This window comes from Colias philodice, chromosome 6 (assembly GCF_061535455.1).
Source record: "Colias philodice isolate Cphi_HAF_F1 chromosome 6, ilColPhil1 Martin Lab GWU primary, whole genome shotgun sequence".
NCBI lineage: Eukaryota > Metazoa > Arthropoda > Insecta > Lepidoptera > Pieridae > Colias > Colias philodice.
This window is the reverse complement of record NC_143091.1, coordinates 7183123-7202690: the sequence shown is the minus strand read 5'-3', so window position 1 is coordinate 7202690 and position 19568 is coordinate 7183123. Positions and strand designations below refer to the sequence as shown.

General features: G+C 34.1%; 1 protein-coding gene and 1 long non-coding RNA gene across 2 annotated transcripts; one reads left to right on the top strand and one right to left on the bottom strand.

Moving 5' to 3' along the window:
- Window positions 1-1064: 1064 nt before the first annotated feature.
- LOC149487814 (uncharacterized) lies at window positions 1065-1866 on the bottom strand. Its single transcript, XR_016315754.1, has 2 exons — window positions 1255-1866; window positions 1065-1161 (listed from the first exon to the last, which is right to left on the bottom strand). It is a non-coding gene; the product is annotated as an uncharacterized LOC149487814 (long non-coding RNA).
- A 3538-nt stretch (window positions 1867-5404) lies between these two features.
- Window positions 5405-19106, top strand: LOC149487813 (uncharacterized). The gene is made up of 4 exons (XM_089695786.1): window positions 5405-5502; window positions 12350-12511; window positions 14216-14278; window positions 19036-19106. The coding sequence occupies exons 1-4, from the start codon at window positions 5463-5465 to the stop codon at window positions 19104-19106; spliced, it is 336 nt and encodes a 111-aa protein (XP_089551912.1). The 5' UTR covers window positions 5405-5462.
- Window positions 19107-19568: the final 462 nt, after the last annotated feature.

The window sequence follows — 19568 nt, the reverse complement described above, 5'->3', positions numbered from 1 at the left end:
TTGAGTTCATGAGAAGACCCCATAAACACAAATCTTTTTTTCAGGTAGGAAGGAGTTCTAGGATCAAAAAGGATGGAGTATAATAAGGAAAGGATATGCATATTCCGGCGAAGACGGATAGGAAGCCATCTGAGCTGTGAGCGGAAATCGGAGATATGGTCGAATTTACGTAAACCAAAGATAAATCTAATTGCAAAATTTTGAAGACGTTCCAATTTGTTAAGGTGCTCCTCAGTAAGGTCTAAATAGACTGACTTACCAACCCAACATCGTTTAGCTGCTCTCAAAATAAAATACTTCTGTTTCACATTTTACAATGTTTTTTATTTTCTTCATAGTAACGTAACACGATTATAAATTTATTCCAAATAGATTTACAATCACAAAAAGGCTATCAAGGAGCTGACGCACTGAGTAGCTAGCTTTCTATCTAAAGTTGAAAAGCAGGCTGGATTTAGGAGATTTGTTTGTTTTCCCAGTTGGTTTAGGTTAAGGATTGCATTTTTCAGAAAATTACTTCAATTCTCCAAACTAAGAAATAAAGAAGAAAATAGGAAGAACCAAAGAAGAAAGATGACAATAAGAAATACCTACCACCGTTTGTGGTTGTGTCTGTACCTATCTTTAAAAAAAAAATTAAACGCATTTATGGAAAATTTAAATTATGACCTCTATAGGCACGAGCCTTAATTTTTTCCATTGAGATAATATGAATATGGAGCAGACACCACGAACAAAATCTGTGCGCCAAGATGGCGGCGCGGGGCGCGCGAATGGCGGCTAGACAGTCATAGATTATGCGATGTCACTGACTCACCGCTATAGAGGCGATACTTTGTTTCTTTCTGTCTATTTTATTGGGTGCCACTCCTTACATGCACGTTGACTTGAAATTTTCTTTGTACTTACTTAATATTTATTTTAGATATAAAAACTGACTTTACTACGCGGGGCTAACAATATCTGGCATATAATATAGGATGAGGAGGTTCAGTCAGGGCTATGGGAAGTTTCATTCCTTACAAATTGAGCCTTTTTTAGAAAAAAAATAAAAGCCGTGTAAAAATTGTGTTTATTTATATTTAGTTCATCATCCTCAGAACATGTTCCCGGCTCAGAAATTGCTTGTATTGTTCCAGTACTATTGTAGCACACCTTCGGCTAAAATAAATATAATAATAATAATGTTAGTGATGGCTAAAAAAATATTTTATTTGTTATACAAATCCGTAAAATTTTATTATTATTACTAACATCAATACAAGGAACAGCAGACTTCTTTAGAATACGCCTTCCCGCTTTTGTGGTATATTTATCCTCATCGCGAAAATGCAATGAACAGACGCAAGTTCTATCGGATGGTAACCAGGTTTCTTCACTGCGGTTGTTTTGGACAAATTTTACCCATTTTTCCCTTTCTTCACGGCCCAGACATGGAAACCTTGAATAGAAAAAATATTAATCTCTGAACTAGCGGTCCGCCCCGGCTTCGCCCGTGGTACATATTTCGCAATAAAAAGTAGCCTATATTTTTTCTCAGGGTCTAAAGATTGTCTGTGCCAAATTTCATCAAAATCGGTCCAATAGTTTATGAGCCTATTTATTACAATCAAACAAACAAACAAAGTTTTCCTCTTTATAATATTAGTGCAGATAAATAAATAATAATTCAATTATACGTTCAAGTCAGTAGCTTATACAATATCAATTAAAATTGATTAAAATCAATTAACAAAAAAAAATTGGTGATTAAGTAATTGATTTTCATATTTCATGATTTCACCTTTTTTCAATTAACAACCAGTCTATGCTTTTCTAAATATGTAAAATTATTATTTTATACTATAAAAATATACGCCAGCAAATATTACTGTAGTGCGTTTCACGAGAGAGTTCCCCTGCCGTTATGTTGGCATACCTGACTGTCAAAAACGTCAAAGAGCTAAGAAGCGTTACAGAGTTGTCGAGGCGTAGAGTGAGACGACATCGGCGTATACCCGAACGAGATGGCGAATCCTTACGTCAATGTTGCCAACTATTACAAAAACTTTTTATCCGAAAAACTGGCAAAATATCTATAAATGTTTGGGTATTTTTTTGTAAGATAGGTTTATGAAGAAAAAGACAGATTTGAAAAGATTTTGTTATTTATTAACTTAACTAGCGACCCGCCCCGGCTTCGCACGGGTGCAATGCTGATACTAAATAGTAAATACACTACAGAAAAACTGTGAACGTTGTATATAAAAACATAGCGGCCCGCTCCGGCTTCGCACGGGTATAAAATATATAGCCGGGCAATATAATATTAACTTTTGAAATTAACAAAGTAATATTGTTCAACATGATTTTTTATTAACTTTTGAAACATAAAAGTAATATTATAGAACAATGAAATCAATTTCAAACGGAAGAGAATATAGGTAACAAAAATTAGAGGAAAAGTTATTTACGATCGATCTGAGATCGGGATTAAAAAAAACTATAACTGTGGAATAAAGTTTAATGGTAAAGTTGTAGGTATTTAAAATATTTATTACAACTTTTGCTTTTACACTTCTCGCAATTAACCACAAATATCGAAATATCCCAGTTCATATATTTTTTATAAAAAAACAAGGCTAAAGTTTAGATATCATTTCAATCAATGGTAAATAATAATAGAAAATACAGTAAAATTAGGACAAAAAAGGTCAAATGCGAGTCGGACTCGCGCACCGAGGGCTTCGAACAAACTTAGGTAATTGTTTTATTATGTTGTATCTTTAAATGTTGCTTGTAGCAATTTTTTCTTTGTCTGTGCTATAGGACGTGGGGAGTACCTTGTAGGTTGTGATTCCCTTGCAAGTAGTTGCTAGTTTCAGAATATGCGGTTTTAATTGCTATTTCTTCTGATTCAAATTCAATTTGAATTTGAATCAGAAGACAGAATAATATGTTATAAAACAGATACGGGAATAATTACGAAAGACAAAAATTTTTTATTACATTATATAAAAAAAAAAATATTTTTATTTTTAACTTATAACCCCTTTACTCATGAACGCAAATATTGTAATGTATTCAATTGATATTCACATCAAAAACTTAGCTTTATAGTCATAAGTGTATTTCTCTCACGCATTACTTGTCATTTTAGTGCCTATTTATAATAAAAAAGTACTGGGAATAGTTCAAATTAAAAGCAAATTAAACGAAATACATTTATTTGAAAATGAACAGCAAAATGAATGGTAGAAATAAATGGGTAGAGGTTCCGCGATAATGTGCGCGCGAGTAGCAGACGAAAGCGCGCCGCACCGCGGTGAGGAAGGCGCGGGGGGTGGCCTTCCGGATTTTACTCCAACACGGCCTCTCCTGACGGGGCAGCGTCCTCGCTGCCTTCAGTGGCAGCTGCAGCTCGTGTGGAAGGGCCAGCTTCGCAGTCTTCAGCGTTATGATGTGCATCGTAACCTGGAATATACAAAAAAACCGACATTGAAAAAAAAAATACTTAAACCAATGCAAATGAGGAAAACTGAACCGGAAAACCGAACCGTGTAACAAACTTTACACAAACATTAACATTTAATATTAAAAAAAACATTTCACGATTTTGGGGAAAATTTTACCCTGTACTGGTATCCCTCGTGTTAATCACATGATTATACCATAAATTTGAAACTACGTTAATAACAAATGGCGTCCTGAACAACAAGAACACTTCGTAATTTAGTCGGATAACACAAAAAAATGTTTACGTCTATTTCGATGAAAATATTATATATTTGTAGATAATTTCACATTAGAGTTAATGAAAATGTATCAACTATATCCAGTTCTATAAAACAATATACTTCAAATAAGTTTACTTACGTGTGAAAGGTAATATTTGGTAATCTTCGTTCCGGCCGATTTTTACAACCAATCACACTACAACGCACCATATTTTCACTTAAAGTCGGATTAAAACAGATCACTGTCAATGTTTATTAAACTTTGAAGTCACATAACAGCGAGAAAAAACAGAAAACTAGCAAAACAATGGACTGTAGCCGCTTGTTTGGGACAAACTGCCTTTGTCCCCAACAAAAGAAATCGCATAACATGAGAGAAACAAAAAACAATGTTTCTGTCTCGCTTGCTCTTAGCTTTATAGTCATAAGTGTATTTCTCTCACGCATTACTTGTCATTTTAGTGCCTCCTCTATGGTTCATTCTCACTCTACGTGTCGAGGTTTTCCGAAATTTATAAATGTTTTAGAGATTGGCATCATGCCGCATACGCTTAGAAGTGGTGAAAGAGAAATGGCTCTGTAACGCTTCTAAGCTCTTTGACGTTTTTGACAGTCACGTATGCCAACATAACGGCAGGGGAACTCTCTCGTGAAACGCACTATAACAACACTTATTTCATGCCCAATGTCATATCATAAATTTTTAATCTATGACAAATGACGCAAAATGTCGCCCGCCAAAAATTTTGTTCTAACTAAGTTTTAAAAATTATTATCTAGTTACTTACTGATTGAAAAGTTATTCCTTTGCACTTTTCCGTATTATTTGTATTATTTGTGCAATATCGTAACACACACGTAGGCATATTTGATGCGTTTCACTTTAAAACAAATAAAAAATGAGCGTGACGTTCGCGCCAATGAGCGAGCAAGCGACTGAGTGCAGTTACGCCACATGACGTATGTTGAGTGGAACATAAGTGGTGTAGGCGGTATCGTCTCCATATTCATATTATCTCAATAATTTTTTCACAACTTTTTTTCAGTTCAAATTCAAGTTAATAAGAATTTCAAATTATTTTAATACAATACATAATACCTAAATTTTGTACGTAGGTGAATAAAAATAATTAATTCTTATTATTTAGACCCGTTTCAAGTCGAAGCTTTGAAAAGTTAGCGTAGGGCGGGGTATAAATTTAAATGAAAATGAAATTAAAATTGGAATCTTTATTAACAAAATGTTAGTGTGATAACCACGTGATAACAGTAGGATTTTTACTATATAAATACAGTGATAGACAAACTATGCTGTTGTCTGTATCTTGGATGAAATGCAGGTTACTTTAATAAATTATCTCTTATTCAATATTTCTGTTAGTAAGTATAATCCCATATCAGTTATCACGTAGTGCTACCTATATAATGTTTAGCAATGGGTGCAAGAAGCTGATAGGGAACTCTGTCTTATGTGAGTTTGCGCGGCAGGTTACAATATTGTTATTGCCACTTGTTGGGCGCCAGTAAGCTCGGTGAGCGCGGGGTGAACTGTATGTTCGGGTTTTATCCCTCACGCGACAAAATATGCGTACTTCTTCCGATAACTTTTCGATTTAGAAACTTTGCCGTTCTAGTTGGTGCAAGTGGATCTAGTAAAGAGTTGTCTGTGTGGTTATATGTGATGGGAACTGCACTTGTGTAGATATAAGGAAGTGACCTGAACGAAGGTAGACAACTAACCAGATCATGTCTAGAAGGAAGCAGGCTAAACCTCGATCTCTTAAACGTAAGTTCCTCATGGAGTTTTACGTATTTTTTCTCCGATATAAAAAAGTATATTTTATTTTATGGTCGCCTAGTTAAGCAAATTTGTAAATTTTAATCCGGTATAATCTTAGGATTAAGGAGTATTCTACTAAATAGAATTAGAATATTAGTTTCCTACTAAATAATCTTATAAATGCGAAATGTTTGTGAGGATGGACTTTTGTGACTCTTTCACGAAAAATGTACCTACTGGACAGATTTTAGAAGTTATACATCAGAATAACAGAATATAATATGAATGAAAGAAATGAAACAGTGCGACACAGCTAGTACATTATAGTTTACTCAATTACCTAAGTCGTAGTTGTTCTATACTTTCTCATATTAGTCTATATCGAAAAAAATGCAACACTTGGTTTTCTATGATGATAATTAATAAGAGTACAAAATGATATAGATATCGCGGCATCGGTTTCATTAATCCATAATGAGACGCAATTCGCAAACGTACCTAAACGAAATAAAAAGTTGTCTTTATACCACACTATATCACAAACGCTATAGTTAGTTAAACAAACAGCTGTTATTATGCATCTCTTCGTCTAGAAATTACAAAATGTTGTGTGGTTTTATGAAACCATGGTAAAAGTGAAACTTAGACACAAAATTATCGTATTTGCACGATAATTATTAATTATCGTACGGTTCCGAACACTGCTTTATACAGTACGTACCTACTCAGCAGCCGACCGTCACGCGACATGCGCTACACAGACCAAAAAGTTTGAAACGATGTAATAAAAGTTTCACTTTAAAAACTTATGATCGGATTTTAAACACCATTTACTATTCTTCATAAAGATGGATTTTCAAACAAATATTCGGGGTAAAATAGCCGTACCTCCGTACCTTCTATATGAATGCAAGTGTACTGATGAGATATCTCATATACACATAAATATTTATTTGTTTAGATATGGGTACAGGAAGTATAAAGACACTGATTTTATATTTAGGGAGGAAGAAATAAACAATTGTATTTTTCTTTTAAAGGTTTGAATACATATGTCTTATTGTGTTATAAGATATGTATTGAAAAGAAACGTCTGGAATATGGAAATTACGATATGTTAACTACTAAAATACTCTATCTTACTACTACATTAATAACTTGAAATGTGAAACTATAATATAATTAAACCTAAACATTATGCCTCAATTATTGTGCATGAACACAATAAGGTGCGCAATTTAACAATGTAGAGCAAAGAAGTGTTGAGATTCGTCATTGTCATTCAGGCTGCTGCGTTTAACTGGCTAAAAATTAACGAGCACGTCACCGGGAGGTCTAAAGTGGCGTGTGATGGACTGGTTGTGCTGTAGTGGCATGGCGCCCTAATATCAACGTTTTATCAGCGACCCGCTGCCATGCGTCGCGGTTTGGCTCACTCGCCTCGCGTCTACTTTGTTTGCTATTTAACTCGCACTATTTTGATGATGACCCTTTTTAATTGAAGATTATCTAATGAGAGAATAATCTAATTTTATTGCAGTTTTATGTAATCCGATGCGATGTGATTTGACCAAATTAAATAACTACTCCGACTATTAAGTAAATATTTAAAACCATTTAACATTTTAATAGTCAAATCAATTAATGCATTAATTTGTAATGTGTAAAGAAGATGTAGAAAAAACTCTCTCTTACAAAATATGTTGCATTAAGTGAGTGGTATTGAGATAGACATTGGTTATGGCTCTACAATTTCAATCTACCTACATCTAAACCAAAGGGCAAAGCTTATGAGCTTAAATACGTAACAATATTATCTAGTATCAAAATTCAGTAGCGTAAAGAACAATACAGTTTGTTGTTGAACGGTATAATGTTGTTAACTTAAGGTATCGATCTAGTGGAGTCTAGTACTTTCGTAATGTGTCCCGCGGGGAGCGCGAGGATGCTGCGACTCTGCGACTGGCTCCTGGGATACCTAATGCAATACTATCCCGGTCACTGTAGTCTTTACTTATAAATTTCCTTTGTTTTAGCTCAATAGTCAATAATATGTGTATATTCATAATGCAAATTTATGGTGGTGCTGATCATACGCTTTATATGGTGAATGGTGATATCTCATTTATAAATCCTTCTATTCGATCTGGTAAACAATAAAACTCCTAGAATTAACAATAGGAAGTAATGGCCGCATTATCATTCGAGCACTTATTAAATCAGCGGTTTGTGGGCTTATTTTCAGAGGTTCCTATAGGTACTTTATCGTAAAACAAAACAAATTTTCAGCGTGATAATATAGAGAAAGAAAATTAAATAGGTTAAAAGATGGTGTGTCACTAAACAATCGAATCTAGGCACGTCCTCTTGGGTACAATAACATGTCAATTGCAGCATGGCAAATCCTCCCTCATGCCCAGGAATTAAAATTTTACATTCAGCAAAAACGTTAATCCTTCGTCGTCCCAAGCAGGCTATAAAAACAAATTGCTCTATCTTGAATTATTGTTTATCACCAGATGCTTGGTTATTTACGGTTATTTTCGAAATTTAAGTACGTCTGAATTAAAAATAATTTTCGTTATTATCTATTGATTAAAAATGCCAAAATGTTTGTTATACTAACGTGTAAATACAGTACCTATGTATAGAAAAAGTTCAATTATTTTATATTTCCTTATTTGTCCCTTTTAATCTCACAAATTACTCAACGGATTTTGTTAATTCTTGCATAAGTATAAAGATAAAATTGTTATTGATACAGGCTCCGATTATTTTAGTTTTCCGCTTCAACCAAGGCGCATTCCGGGCGAACAGCTACATCTCAATGAAAAACTTTTTAATACATTCAATCCAATATGTCTCTAAATTGGAATTCCCTTGTTTGGGGGGAACTAAATTTTAAAACTTATACGCACGTACTTAATACTGTTAAAACAGTTACGAACACTGTTACGTTAAATTAGTATTAGATCGACTAGGCGGGTAATTATGTTGTCGGGTGTTCTGAGCGCATTCGTTGTTATGTGGAGCGATAAGAAGTTGATGGCGGCGCGGGTGTAGGGGGTTGGGAGTCGTCCATAAAACTTGTACAGGCTCCGTAGAGAGTTGCCGCGAAATTTCCCTTGGGTGGCGCGCACCTCCGCCCGGCGCGTTGGGAAATACCGTAAAGCCATATCATAACAGTTTTATGTAGATGTCGACCTCTCGTCCGCTGTAGCCTATTGCTTTTCTATTAATCAGTTTAATTTGATTTGATGCATAACAAAGTACATTTTATGGCCTCATATTTAATTTCATATCAGATAATACTTTGTTTAAATCTGAACTATTTCCATCAAGCATAGCTTAGCTTATATTTTATTTTATGTATTATTTGTCTTTACATTAATGGAATTGTGATTCATTATATTTTCCAAGTCGGCTACATAGATATATCAAAGAAATATATTAATGCAATCTGTAACAACAGTCAAGCATTATTTTTTTCCATTCCCAAGCGACTACAATAAATCACTCATGTGTTTTCACGCAAAAAATCCATAAAAAGGTAACGTAACGCTGCCGTGCGAGTTGACGTGTGTTTACGAAGATGTATTCACAATATAGTCATAAGTATTGTGTGTTTTTTTTATTAATTAACACATTTATGTTTTACACTTTTATTAACTTACAAAAATATTGGTGCGATAGGATGGTTTGCAGTATCCAAAAGTACCTAACTAATTTAATTGAAATTATTAGAATTAAAGGCTTAAAACCTTTGGTTCACATGTATGTATCTGTTAATTTCGATAAAGAATAAAATACGTCGCTATCGCCATTTTTATGTCTATTTTTTGCGAAATAAAAAGACATAAGTACATAACTACCTATAACGACTCTACTGCACTCGACCTATTTAAGAAAACAAATGAACACAACAATAGATATTGTTTAAGCTAATGTTTTAAAGCTGTATGTATTATTTCATACCATACATAAAGGTGCCCATCCATTCTCGATGTATTAATTTTCAAGCTATTTAAAATAATTTAACACACGTAAAAATTACACAATATAAAACTGAGCGAATTTCAGAATTTAACTGGAAGATATTGTTTAAAAATATCACGATCTCCCCCCAGTGTGGTGGGGAGTAGAGTCCCTATGGATGTTAAGTTCTCTCCCGCCCTCGCCTCTTCCCCTGGGAGCTGGCCCAGGCCGCCTGGTCCCTGGAGACCTCACTCCCTTCAGCTGCTCTCTCCCCTTAATCCCGGCAAAATAACAACCTTAATATTCCACTTTTAATTGATAACTAGGTATTGTAGATTTCGGTCACGTTGTTCTACAAATATGTATTAGTTATTCTGATTAGGTACCTATTATTATAGACGCAATTTGAGTAATGTTTTTTGTTAATTTTTACTCAAAACAAAATTATCGAACGATTGTATGATGAAAGATAACGCATATACATAGGTATTATTAAAGTATGAACTTGGAAATATTTACAAATACTATTTACAACTTATTATAGTCTGTTATTAATTACTAGGTAATTAATTGTTCATTTAATAATTGCATACCTAATTACATTGCAATCTTATTTTCATAGTCAGTTCAACTTTACACAAATTAAAAAGGAAATTAAACAATATAATTTCATTCATTTCTATGTACTTTTCAGTTAAGAAAATAGTAGATAATGACAGTCAACGATGATAACCTACTTTTTTATAAAAAAATCGATTCCTAGTGTTTTTATACTTCTATATACAATATTATGCACTTATATTATGCACTTTATTCTTCAATAAAATTATTACCATGCAAAGAAATGAAAGCTAGGTCTCGCTGTAATAAAAGTATAAGTTGAGTTTGTGTTTGTGATATTTAGAACAAAGCACAAGTTATAATTTGGTCAACCTAGACTTGACTGCTTACGTAACAGACTATAACTGATCACAGATAATTCAAGGGCTCCCAAGGGATACTTGAGTACATTAAAATTACAGTTTCCAAGGTAGGTATTAAAGGAAACAAGCTGAGCGGTGATGGGACTTGTGTTATTATTCCTTTGTGCTCCTCTATGCTCGATCCTTAATCATAGTTATTACACACAAGTAAACGGGTGCCAGTGGAATACCTACGTCGTATCTAAACTGATTAAGCTTTAACGACTTGTAATCCTTCTTAAGTTTATAAAGTTTAGTTTTCTTTAATGATTAGCAATTTTTTACTGCTTAGTGGTCTTCCTTTTTTTTATCAACAGTGCTAACTAAAATTTTCATACTATGAAAGCACCGAAGAATCTATCTCTACTTGTAGAATTACCTAAATCTTTACTTAGTGTTAGACCTACGTATCGTATAGCTACCTAGCTAAAGCTTGCGTAAAGGGACATATTATTATTATAAATCATATTACACATTGTTGTGTTTCACAATATTTACAAAGCAATATGGTCAGCAAGAAAATTGAATTGCCAATAGTAGTAGTGGTGCTTTGGTGCAGAATGCATCCCCTGCGACACATTTTGGCGGGAGTTATGATGGTCTATCGCTCGCGGCTGCTGCGGACGCTCAACAAAATTATTTGCGTTGTCTCCTGTTTGGAATTATGTATTGTGTTTAAGGTGTAAAGAGTATGACGTAAATATGCTATGCGTAGTTGAATACTGGAAAAGGATGCTAAGTTGTATTTTTTTTGCAACTGTCTTGCGATGGGATACGCTGGGCCGCTAGCAGCTTTCAAAATTCGAACTATATTAACTTGATGACAATTTTTTTAAATAATTTCCTGAAAACTCTTAAGCTGCTGTTAGAATGCAAATCTATAGTCCAGATTTTATATTTTATATAGGTACGAAAATGTATTGTGTATAGTTAATTGATATAAGAAGATGCATAAACAAACAAACACGATGATCAAATTATGTACTTATTTCAGATAGTTAGATACCTATTATGTATCTACATACACTAGTACATAGAATAAAAGTTTTTTTTATTCTACAAAACTTATGGTATAATAATTTGTATATTTTATGTAAAAAAGCGGGTGTGGTTGTCGGACGCACCGCAATCACGCCACCCGCCCCTGACACGCTTATTATGTGTAATGCTAAGGTGTAATGTGACTAAGTAGGAAACATTTATTATTTAATTATTTTATAGCGTTTAGATGGTGTTTGCGTTAAACGAATCTCACGAGTGCTATTTGTATTATAATGTATTAAAAAAAATCTTTTGTTTGCATAGATGAAACGATAGATAGTTATTAACTTCTACAATTTGCCCGTATTCTATTTATATCGTGGAAAATTAGAAAAAAAAAACCAGAAAAAATTGGATCGATCGAGGCGGCTCTGGATCGTATTTTTTTATTCTTTAAAAAAATCTCAGCAGTTATGATTCGTTATATAATATAAATTAAGTCTTTAAGTAAGTTCCTCCTTAAAGTCTAAGAGATATCTTATTAGATAACTAAGTATTTAAACAAAATATTATTTGCCAGTATCAAGACACTTCATACGATTCCATGTGTTTGAATTTTGTTTTTCACAATAACAATTTCCGCAAAGCTATAATAGGAATCGAAAACATATATTAAACCATAACAGGGTAGCAATGTTGTTGGCACTATTATAGGGATTTGCTCTCTCATAGTTTCTGCTCTATTCCTATTATTGCTCGATGCTATGCTCCTTAAATTTCTGGAAATATCATATTTAAACAGAACTTATGTTATTATACTTAGGACACTTATGCTTTCATTGTTGAATAGATGAAAATGTATGGAAGAGATTTTTATAATATGTATTTTTTTAATTGAATATTTGGCAAAAAGATAATTGAAATTGTTATTTTAGCTGATGAAGAGGATTGGACTGAAGACGGTCAACATGCAGACCAGAGGAAGACTAAAGAAAATTTGATATTAAAGACTGAAAATGCAGATGAACAAGAAATGGGCAATGAAAATGAAGATTTACAACGTGTTGAAGATGGGCAGGATGAAGAAATGTTTGAAGGTTTGTATCGTTTGTATTAAAAAACTTCTTCTAAATTTACAATATTTTCTTTAACTGTCAAATATTTTGTATTGTTAATTTATTTAATTTATATCGATACAAAAGTACACAAAATACATCTAATGAGTTACAAAATTTTACTTAAAACATTTTTTAATTGTAAATATGAATTAAATTTAGAATAATTGTATTTCATTCTGAATTCGTTAATTTTATTGTGTACCTATACCTAATACTTGATCGTGAAAATAGTTCCTTTTTTATACTACTGGAAAAAGTTATTAAAAATCAAACGAAATAACGTGTATGAGTGTTATCATTTTTCCGAATACACAATCACACTTTCACATGCTATCAAAATACAGATAAACCAGATAGTTGAAATTTGCATACCTATCAAGTGTTTGAATACTGATATAAGACTGGTATGGAGGCATATATGGGTGACACTGATGAACGGCCACGGATAAGGGATGACGTACGAGCGAAGGCTCAACTGCACTGGGTGCGCTGCGATGTACGGATGACAGATGCTTCTGTGCCCATTATCTCGTGAATAGATTGCATGGGCCAGTTAAATTATTTCGCAAACAATACTCGATTAATTCGCAGCGTACTACATTGATAGTTGGCAATTTGAATACATAATAGTATGGGCTTTCTATATTTAGACATTAAAATATTATATACCTATTATCATTTTAATGAACAATATAGGTACTAGAAAAAAAATTAACAGTGTTTATATATAGTATCAAACTAGAGTTTATTAAATTGCCCTAACATTTTAGAACGTAATTTTCTATCAAAGTTGCAGTTATATCAACGATAATTGATAACTGATAATATAAGTAAAACATATACTGTTTACTAGTATGACTATATATTTATATTTCAAGATAATTAATCATCTGCGTTAGAGTTGAAATAGCCAAAGAAGTGCCCTTACTAGGCTGTGTGATAATTCAATGGAGATTGATTGAGTCGCAGTTGCGGTTACGTTTGCACCCAGCACTTAGTCAACTGTCAGTTACATCCGCGGCAGCACACAATTCAGTGACGGTGCCACCCGAGGTCATTTATCGTCAGATTAGTCCTCACTTCTACTCCCACTATTGGCATAGCTCGACAAAACGATGCGTACGTGTAAAGTCTACGTACGTACATTGAAATTAAGATATTTTTATTGACCTAAGGACTTTTCATTTAGCATAGTACTTATAAGAACCAGGAATACACTAAATGATCACTTATAATACGACAAGAGCTTCAAAATTATCGGGTATTTTCCGATAGGTTCGTCGCAAACAAATGAAGGAGTCAAGTTTTTAGTCAAGGTTAAAAAAACTTGACTTTCCTGAAAAACTTGACGACTTTATTTGTTTGCAGGGAACCTTGAGGGAAATGCCAGATAATTTTGAAGCTCGTGTGGTATTCGGGAGATTATTTTTCCGTCCCAAATGTCGGCCAATAATTTCACAATTGAATTGAACCTGTCAGTTTGACGTCAACGACCAGAGAAAATTTTCAAAAAATTATCAGTATAATACCATGTAGGTTGTACCACGTGACGTCGAATGGTGGTGGTCGATATTTGGGTCGGAAAAATAATCAAAATTATTATGTACTCGCAGAAACACACTTAAAGTTCAAAATTATTATGTATTAAATAAAATTAATTATTACTTTTTACTTTTGTTTCAGATTTAGATGAATTGGAATGTCCTAAGAAGTCTGAAGAAATTCAGGATCCTGAAGAACCCCCAGGTTACACATATTATCATGATTTTATACATCTTTTCATATAATTTTAATATGTAATATTATATAAAAATTAAATTTGTATAATAAATGAAAGATCCAGTAATCTCTTGCCCAAGGTGATTATACATAGCACATTTAATATCCTTTTTAGGAGCGGGAAGGCGTCGTTACATCGACAACTTCGTTGAAATTCATAAGGCTACTAAAATAAAGAGCAGTTTTTCCGCGCTATATTTCTCAGATCGCGATACTCGCTATGCGTTTTTACTGCGGTTTAATGCTCTTTTTACAACTTCGTCAAAGGGTGTGCTGCGACGAAAGTTGCCCTCGGCGCCTCACCGCAGCCGAGCCGGTGCTTTACGACCGTGTCTTCGCTTATCTCCTCGCTATTTGTGATAAATCTCTACAAGACTCCTTGGACCTCAAATATTTACATACTAATTCATAGCCTATTCTGAACCCGAGATTATAAATAAATTGGTCGCTAAGGCTTATAATAACCCTTCGCTCTGCCGCTATCTTTACTTATCTTTGATGATTTCAAACTTTTTAAAGTTCCGAGTCCGCAGTACTTTATTACTTGACTTTAAAAAAATTCGTACTAGGTGCCTCATTAACTCTGCCAGTGTTTGGTAGTTGGTACATCAAACAGGTACCTATTATTCTTCAAACACAATTGAATGTACAAAACACAAAGATTTAAACAACAATCCTTCCATTATGCTTCGGCACCCCTAAGCATAGATGGAACTACTCATTGTTCGTCTTTTCCTGCCTATTCTTTATGATTATAGTAGTGTCTCTGCGACTATGCAATGCTCGCGCAAAAATACTCTTTGTTTAGCGAAACGAACTTGTATTTATTTCTGTAGCTATCGGAAAATGAGTAATTTTTTACTAGTGAAGGATTTACGTTGTCGCAGTACCGTTGTTAGGCCAACACGAGCGATGCGCAAATGTATTCTCTGCGGGGGTGAAGGGAGGCTTGCGCGGGATGGGGGTAGCCGGCGCCGCTGAGCCCGAAGTTGGGCGCGTGGGCTTATTCCCGAGGGATCTCACTGCCGGGACCGCACTCTATACTGTATTTTCTATTTCGACTCTCTCCACGTAATTCTGGATGTGCCGATGTAGGCTGTTCCATTTGACAATTTCAAGCATTTAGTTGTTAACTTAGATGAGGCAGGAATTCGAATAATGTTGGCCGGGCGAAGGATCGCCTCAGCAGGAACGTGGCTAATTAAATGCCGATGTTCGATCGCCGGCCGGGGGTGCATTCGGAATTCCGTTCGGCGCCGAAGCTCGTGCCCGCTAACACCACACTACATGCCTGAATGCTAACAACCCTAAATTGTTCGCAAACTTGTCTCAAATTTGCGGCGTTATCGATATCTTACAAATATGTCGTAATATTATAATTTATCAATAATATGGGAAAGTTATGTTTGTATACCAATGTTTCGTTGAATTGACTTAATTATATTATGATGATGCATTAAAGATATGATTACTATTGAAGTCTGTAAAGTTTATGTTTGTACAGCTATACCTATACTTCATAAAATAACTAAGTGACATTTTCGATTTTGAAGGATTGTAATTTGTAATGTATGTACAATGTACATAATATACTTATTGTTCTTCTTCTTCTTTAGTGCTTCTTATCTTTAAAATTTAAATATTTAACATACTTAGTATTGCAAACTCATTAAAACTCTAATCATTAGACAAGTATAATGTCTATAAATATATTTTTAAACTTGCTAGATATATTATGTTGAGGTTGAAAAATAATAGATAACGTCGTATTTCAGGCTCACTCATTTAAAATTTAAAAATTAATGTTTGTATTTTAAAAAGTTTTTTTCTGTATTCGTATTTGAAAACCATGATACTTTACATTAAAAACTCGTATCGAAAAAAATACCACTGTTAATTTATATTCAATAATATAAAAATAATTTGACAACGAGAGTTAATGAACAACTTTTATTAAAATATATACCAACTATTGCATTGATTATTATTGAAGCACTAATCAATTAAAATAAAAAGGTTAAGTAAATCCGCCCCTGGCAGATCCCAGGTGGCGCGGCCGCAGCGTTTGGAATTATCACATAGTGGAGAGCCGGGCGGGCGGCGCGCGGGGGGTGGGCCCAATACATTCGTCACAGGCCCACCAGCCATTAGGCATTTAGATATTATCAGCACCCGCCGGGGATGACCCGCGACCTGATGCCATCATTGTTCCAATGCTTAATTACTGAAAGTGTTTGTTTTCCGTCGGGAGTTTAAACATTGCGCAAAAAGTTGATTGTCCGCTATCCATTAATGGACTGTCGCTTATCCTTTTCTTGAGTACCCTCGTATCACCCCCGCGGTCCCAGGTGGCGCTTCGGCCACACTTTCTTCCGTCCCATGGGGATCTCCCACGCACACATCCTCAGGTCGCAGCTCGCAACGTCTATACTAGCTATGTAGTGGCGAGGTACTTGGAAATGTGGAGAATGGAACCTACTCCCAAGACGTTTCAACTTAATGATATTGTCTAGTACGTACCTACTTACTTGACGTCGCGTCCTCACTAAACTGTTGGATTTTCCTGATAGGTATGTTTCATTCTTAAATTATGATGCGTGTTATCTTATAACACTTATACATATTATCATTACATATTTTGGGTACATAATATTACTTAAAGCGACTTCTTAAAGCATTTGTGTAAATACAAACGACCTATGTTTTTAAATAATAATTACTGCTCACGCTAGTTCTTTATTCTGAAATTTAAGAACGGATAATTAATGAAAGAGATAAAATATTGATTAAATTTTGTTATACCTATAGCATTTTTTTATAGTAAGTCCAGTTGTTGGCAACAAATTTTGAAAGAAAAAGTATAATTCTGGGTGTACGAAATCAGTATAAGCGTATATGTAGAGCACGTGTAACAAACTATAAGATCAACCACCGACCGAAACTAATAAGCATTAATTAGTATTAAAGTAACATAAGTAGCTTAGCTAATAAAAATTCGAATAGACAAAGACTTAGACTCGTTTTTTTATATAAAGACAAAATATTTTAAATGCATTAGAGTTTATACTATAACAATATTTAAATAAACACAGAAGTAAGTGATCTGTTTATGCATGATACGTACTGTAACTGTATAATAAAGTTTGATTATATTTGTTAACAGTAACTACGAATTTTTTGCACGTGTTTTAGATTTTTGTTATTGTGAGTTTCGAAGTTTAAAGTTCTATTATTCTGACGATTTGATGTTAATACTTTTTTTTTTGTTTGTTTCTGATTGTTACCCAGATGTTTTTAATTGTTGTTGGATATTTATAGTTAATTGATACTGATAATAAATATATTTCCAATTAAAAATATTATTTAATCTGTGTATTGTACAGTTGTGGTAGAAAATTTGTGGTATCCTTTCAAAGCACGAGTAATTTTTCCCGTCCTCAACTAAACCCAATCAAATTTCTACAGATCCAAATAAATTGCTTATAAACAACACGCTGAGATGAAACCACGATCTCTAGAGCAAGTCTTTGTTTGGTTTATTCAAGGATACATGAAAAACGTCTCTCAAGAGATATATTAGAGCATCAGTCAGCGGCAATGCCGGAATAACACCTTCAGTTTGAATGGCTACGCGAAAGGTAGAGTCCCCTGAGGGCAGTATGCTCAAGGCGGCAGAAAATTAACGTAGTCTCGAGGGAAATCTAGCGGCAGCCTAAGAGCCTCCGACCGCCGGGCCGCGCCCACTCCTCTGGGATCTATTTAATATCCTCTATCGCGACTAACTAGTGCACCTGTATCTTTTTAATTAAGCTGATTTTTTACCTAACATATTTTGATATTAGATTTAGAAGTAGGATCCGCTTAGCTTAATAATTTAGATAGTTTTATAGGTTGTTAATAGGTTATAGGAGTTTCTAGTTAAAAATTAAATAATTTATAGAAGGACTGCATCTACCTAACCTATACCTAATAGAGACGATATGTTAAATACGAAATAGGCACATATAACCTGAGTAACAAATAAACGTTTTTTTTTTGTTTTTCCTTCATTCGCGTCAAAACTAGTGAAGCTACTGGGGTGACAAAGGCTACTTCGTATTTTGTAAAGGGGGTAAATTATCTCTTTCCCACGGAAACAGACAGTGCCGCGTGTTACATATTTACTAAATTAAAGCTTTAAAGCTCTAAGCTATAAGAGAAGAAAAAAAAAATGTTTGAGTACCTATTGTTTTATTTGCTTTATGTGTTGTAAGTTGAAGTTTTTGCCGATGTTTTCCGAATGTTTAATAGAAAACTACTTATATTCAATTTTAATTTTCTAGAAATGAAAACGAGTGACACGTTAGGTACCCAATATGTAAAAATCGAAGAATTTATACGTATGACATCGAAAAATAGTTAAATGTACCTTAGTGTACTAATAAATTAAATTGGATTTTATAAAAGTTGTAACAGGACCGTCTGCCCGAATTTTAAACAAGGGGAAAATTGACTCAAGCTTCTGAAAGGTTCGGAAGTGGATTAGAGGGTCCAGGTGGTTCAGCCACAGACATTTTCACATCTCTATAAATATCTTAAAAATAAGATTTCAAGTAAAAATATTTACACATTTTCTGTGTTGAAAATCATTTATACAAATTATAGTTTGTGTAATGATTATGGTAACAGTAATATTTCATGATATAGAATGGAGATCTATAAACAATATTCTTTTTTTATTTCAGATGTGGACATTAAATCCGAAAGCAGAGACAGTTTTGAGTCTGGTAAGCATAATCGATTTTTCTTTGAATAACTTAGTGTATCTTAAAAGTGTATAAAGTAACTCTTCTAAGTTACAGTGCGATAACCGTATTGATATTCTCTTTTTACTGGTTCGATAAGGACTGTGCATCTACACAATTTATTTTTGAAATATTTTTTATAAGAATCGTATTTAGAGTCTCACCATTCATTTATCCTACCCTTCGGAACCTTTGAATGTTAAACGTATTCGCAGGCCACACGCGTGCGGCTAAAATTCAAAACAAATCAAATCAATTAATATTTGAACGCGCGTAAGTCGGAGGTGGCAGGACAAGTCGCGGTGTTAACGGAGCCCAGGAGGGCCTTTGGCTGAGTCCCCGCATCGCAATACAGTCGAAAAGATAAAATGAACATAAAGTTGAGAAGCAGATATTCTCGCTCAGAGGAATCGTAGTTTCTCTCTCGGCGACACTAAACCGCGTCTATGACTTGAAACACGCAGTTTGTGGAG

What these genes read in the sequence shown, in the direction of transcription:
- LOC149487813 (XM_089695786.1), top strand. Translation starts at nt 5,463, where the DNA reads ATGTCTAGAAGGAAGCAGGCTAAACCTCGATCTCTTAAAC. An exon ending in TAAACCTCGATCTCTTAAAC is followed by an intron (nt 5,503 to 12,349) that starts GTAAGTTCCTCA and finishes TTGTTATTTTAG; the next exon opens with CTGATGAAGAGGATTGGACT. An exon ending in GGATGAAGAAATGTTTGAAG is followed by an intron (nt 12,512 to 14,215) that starts GTTTGTATCGTT and finishes CTTTTGTTTCAG; the next exon opens with ATTTAGATGAATTGGAATGT.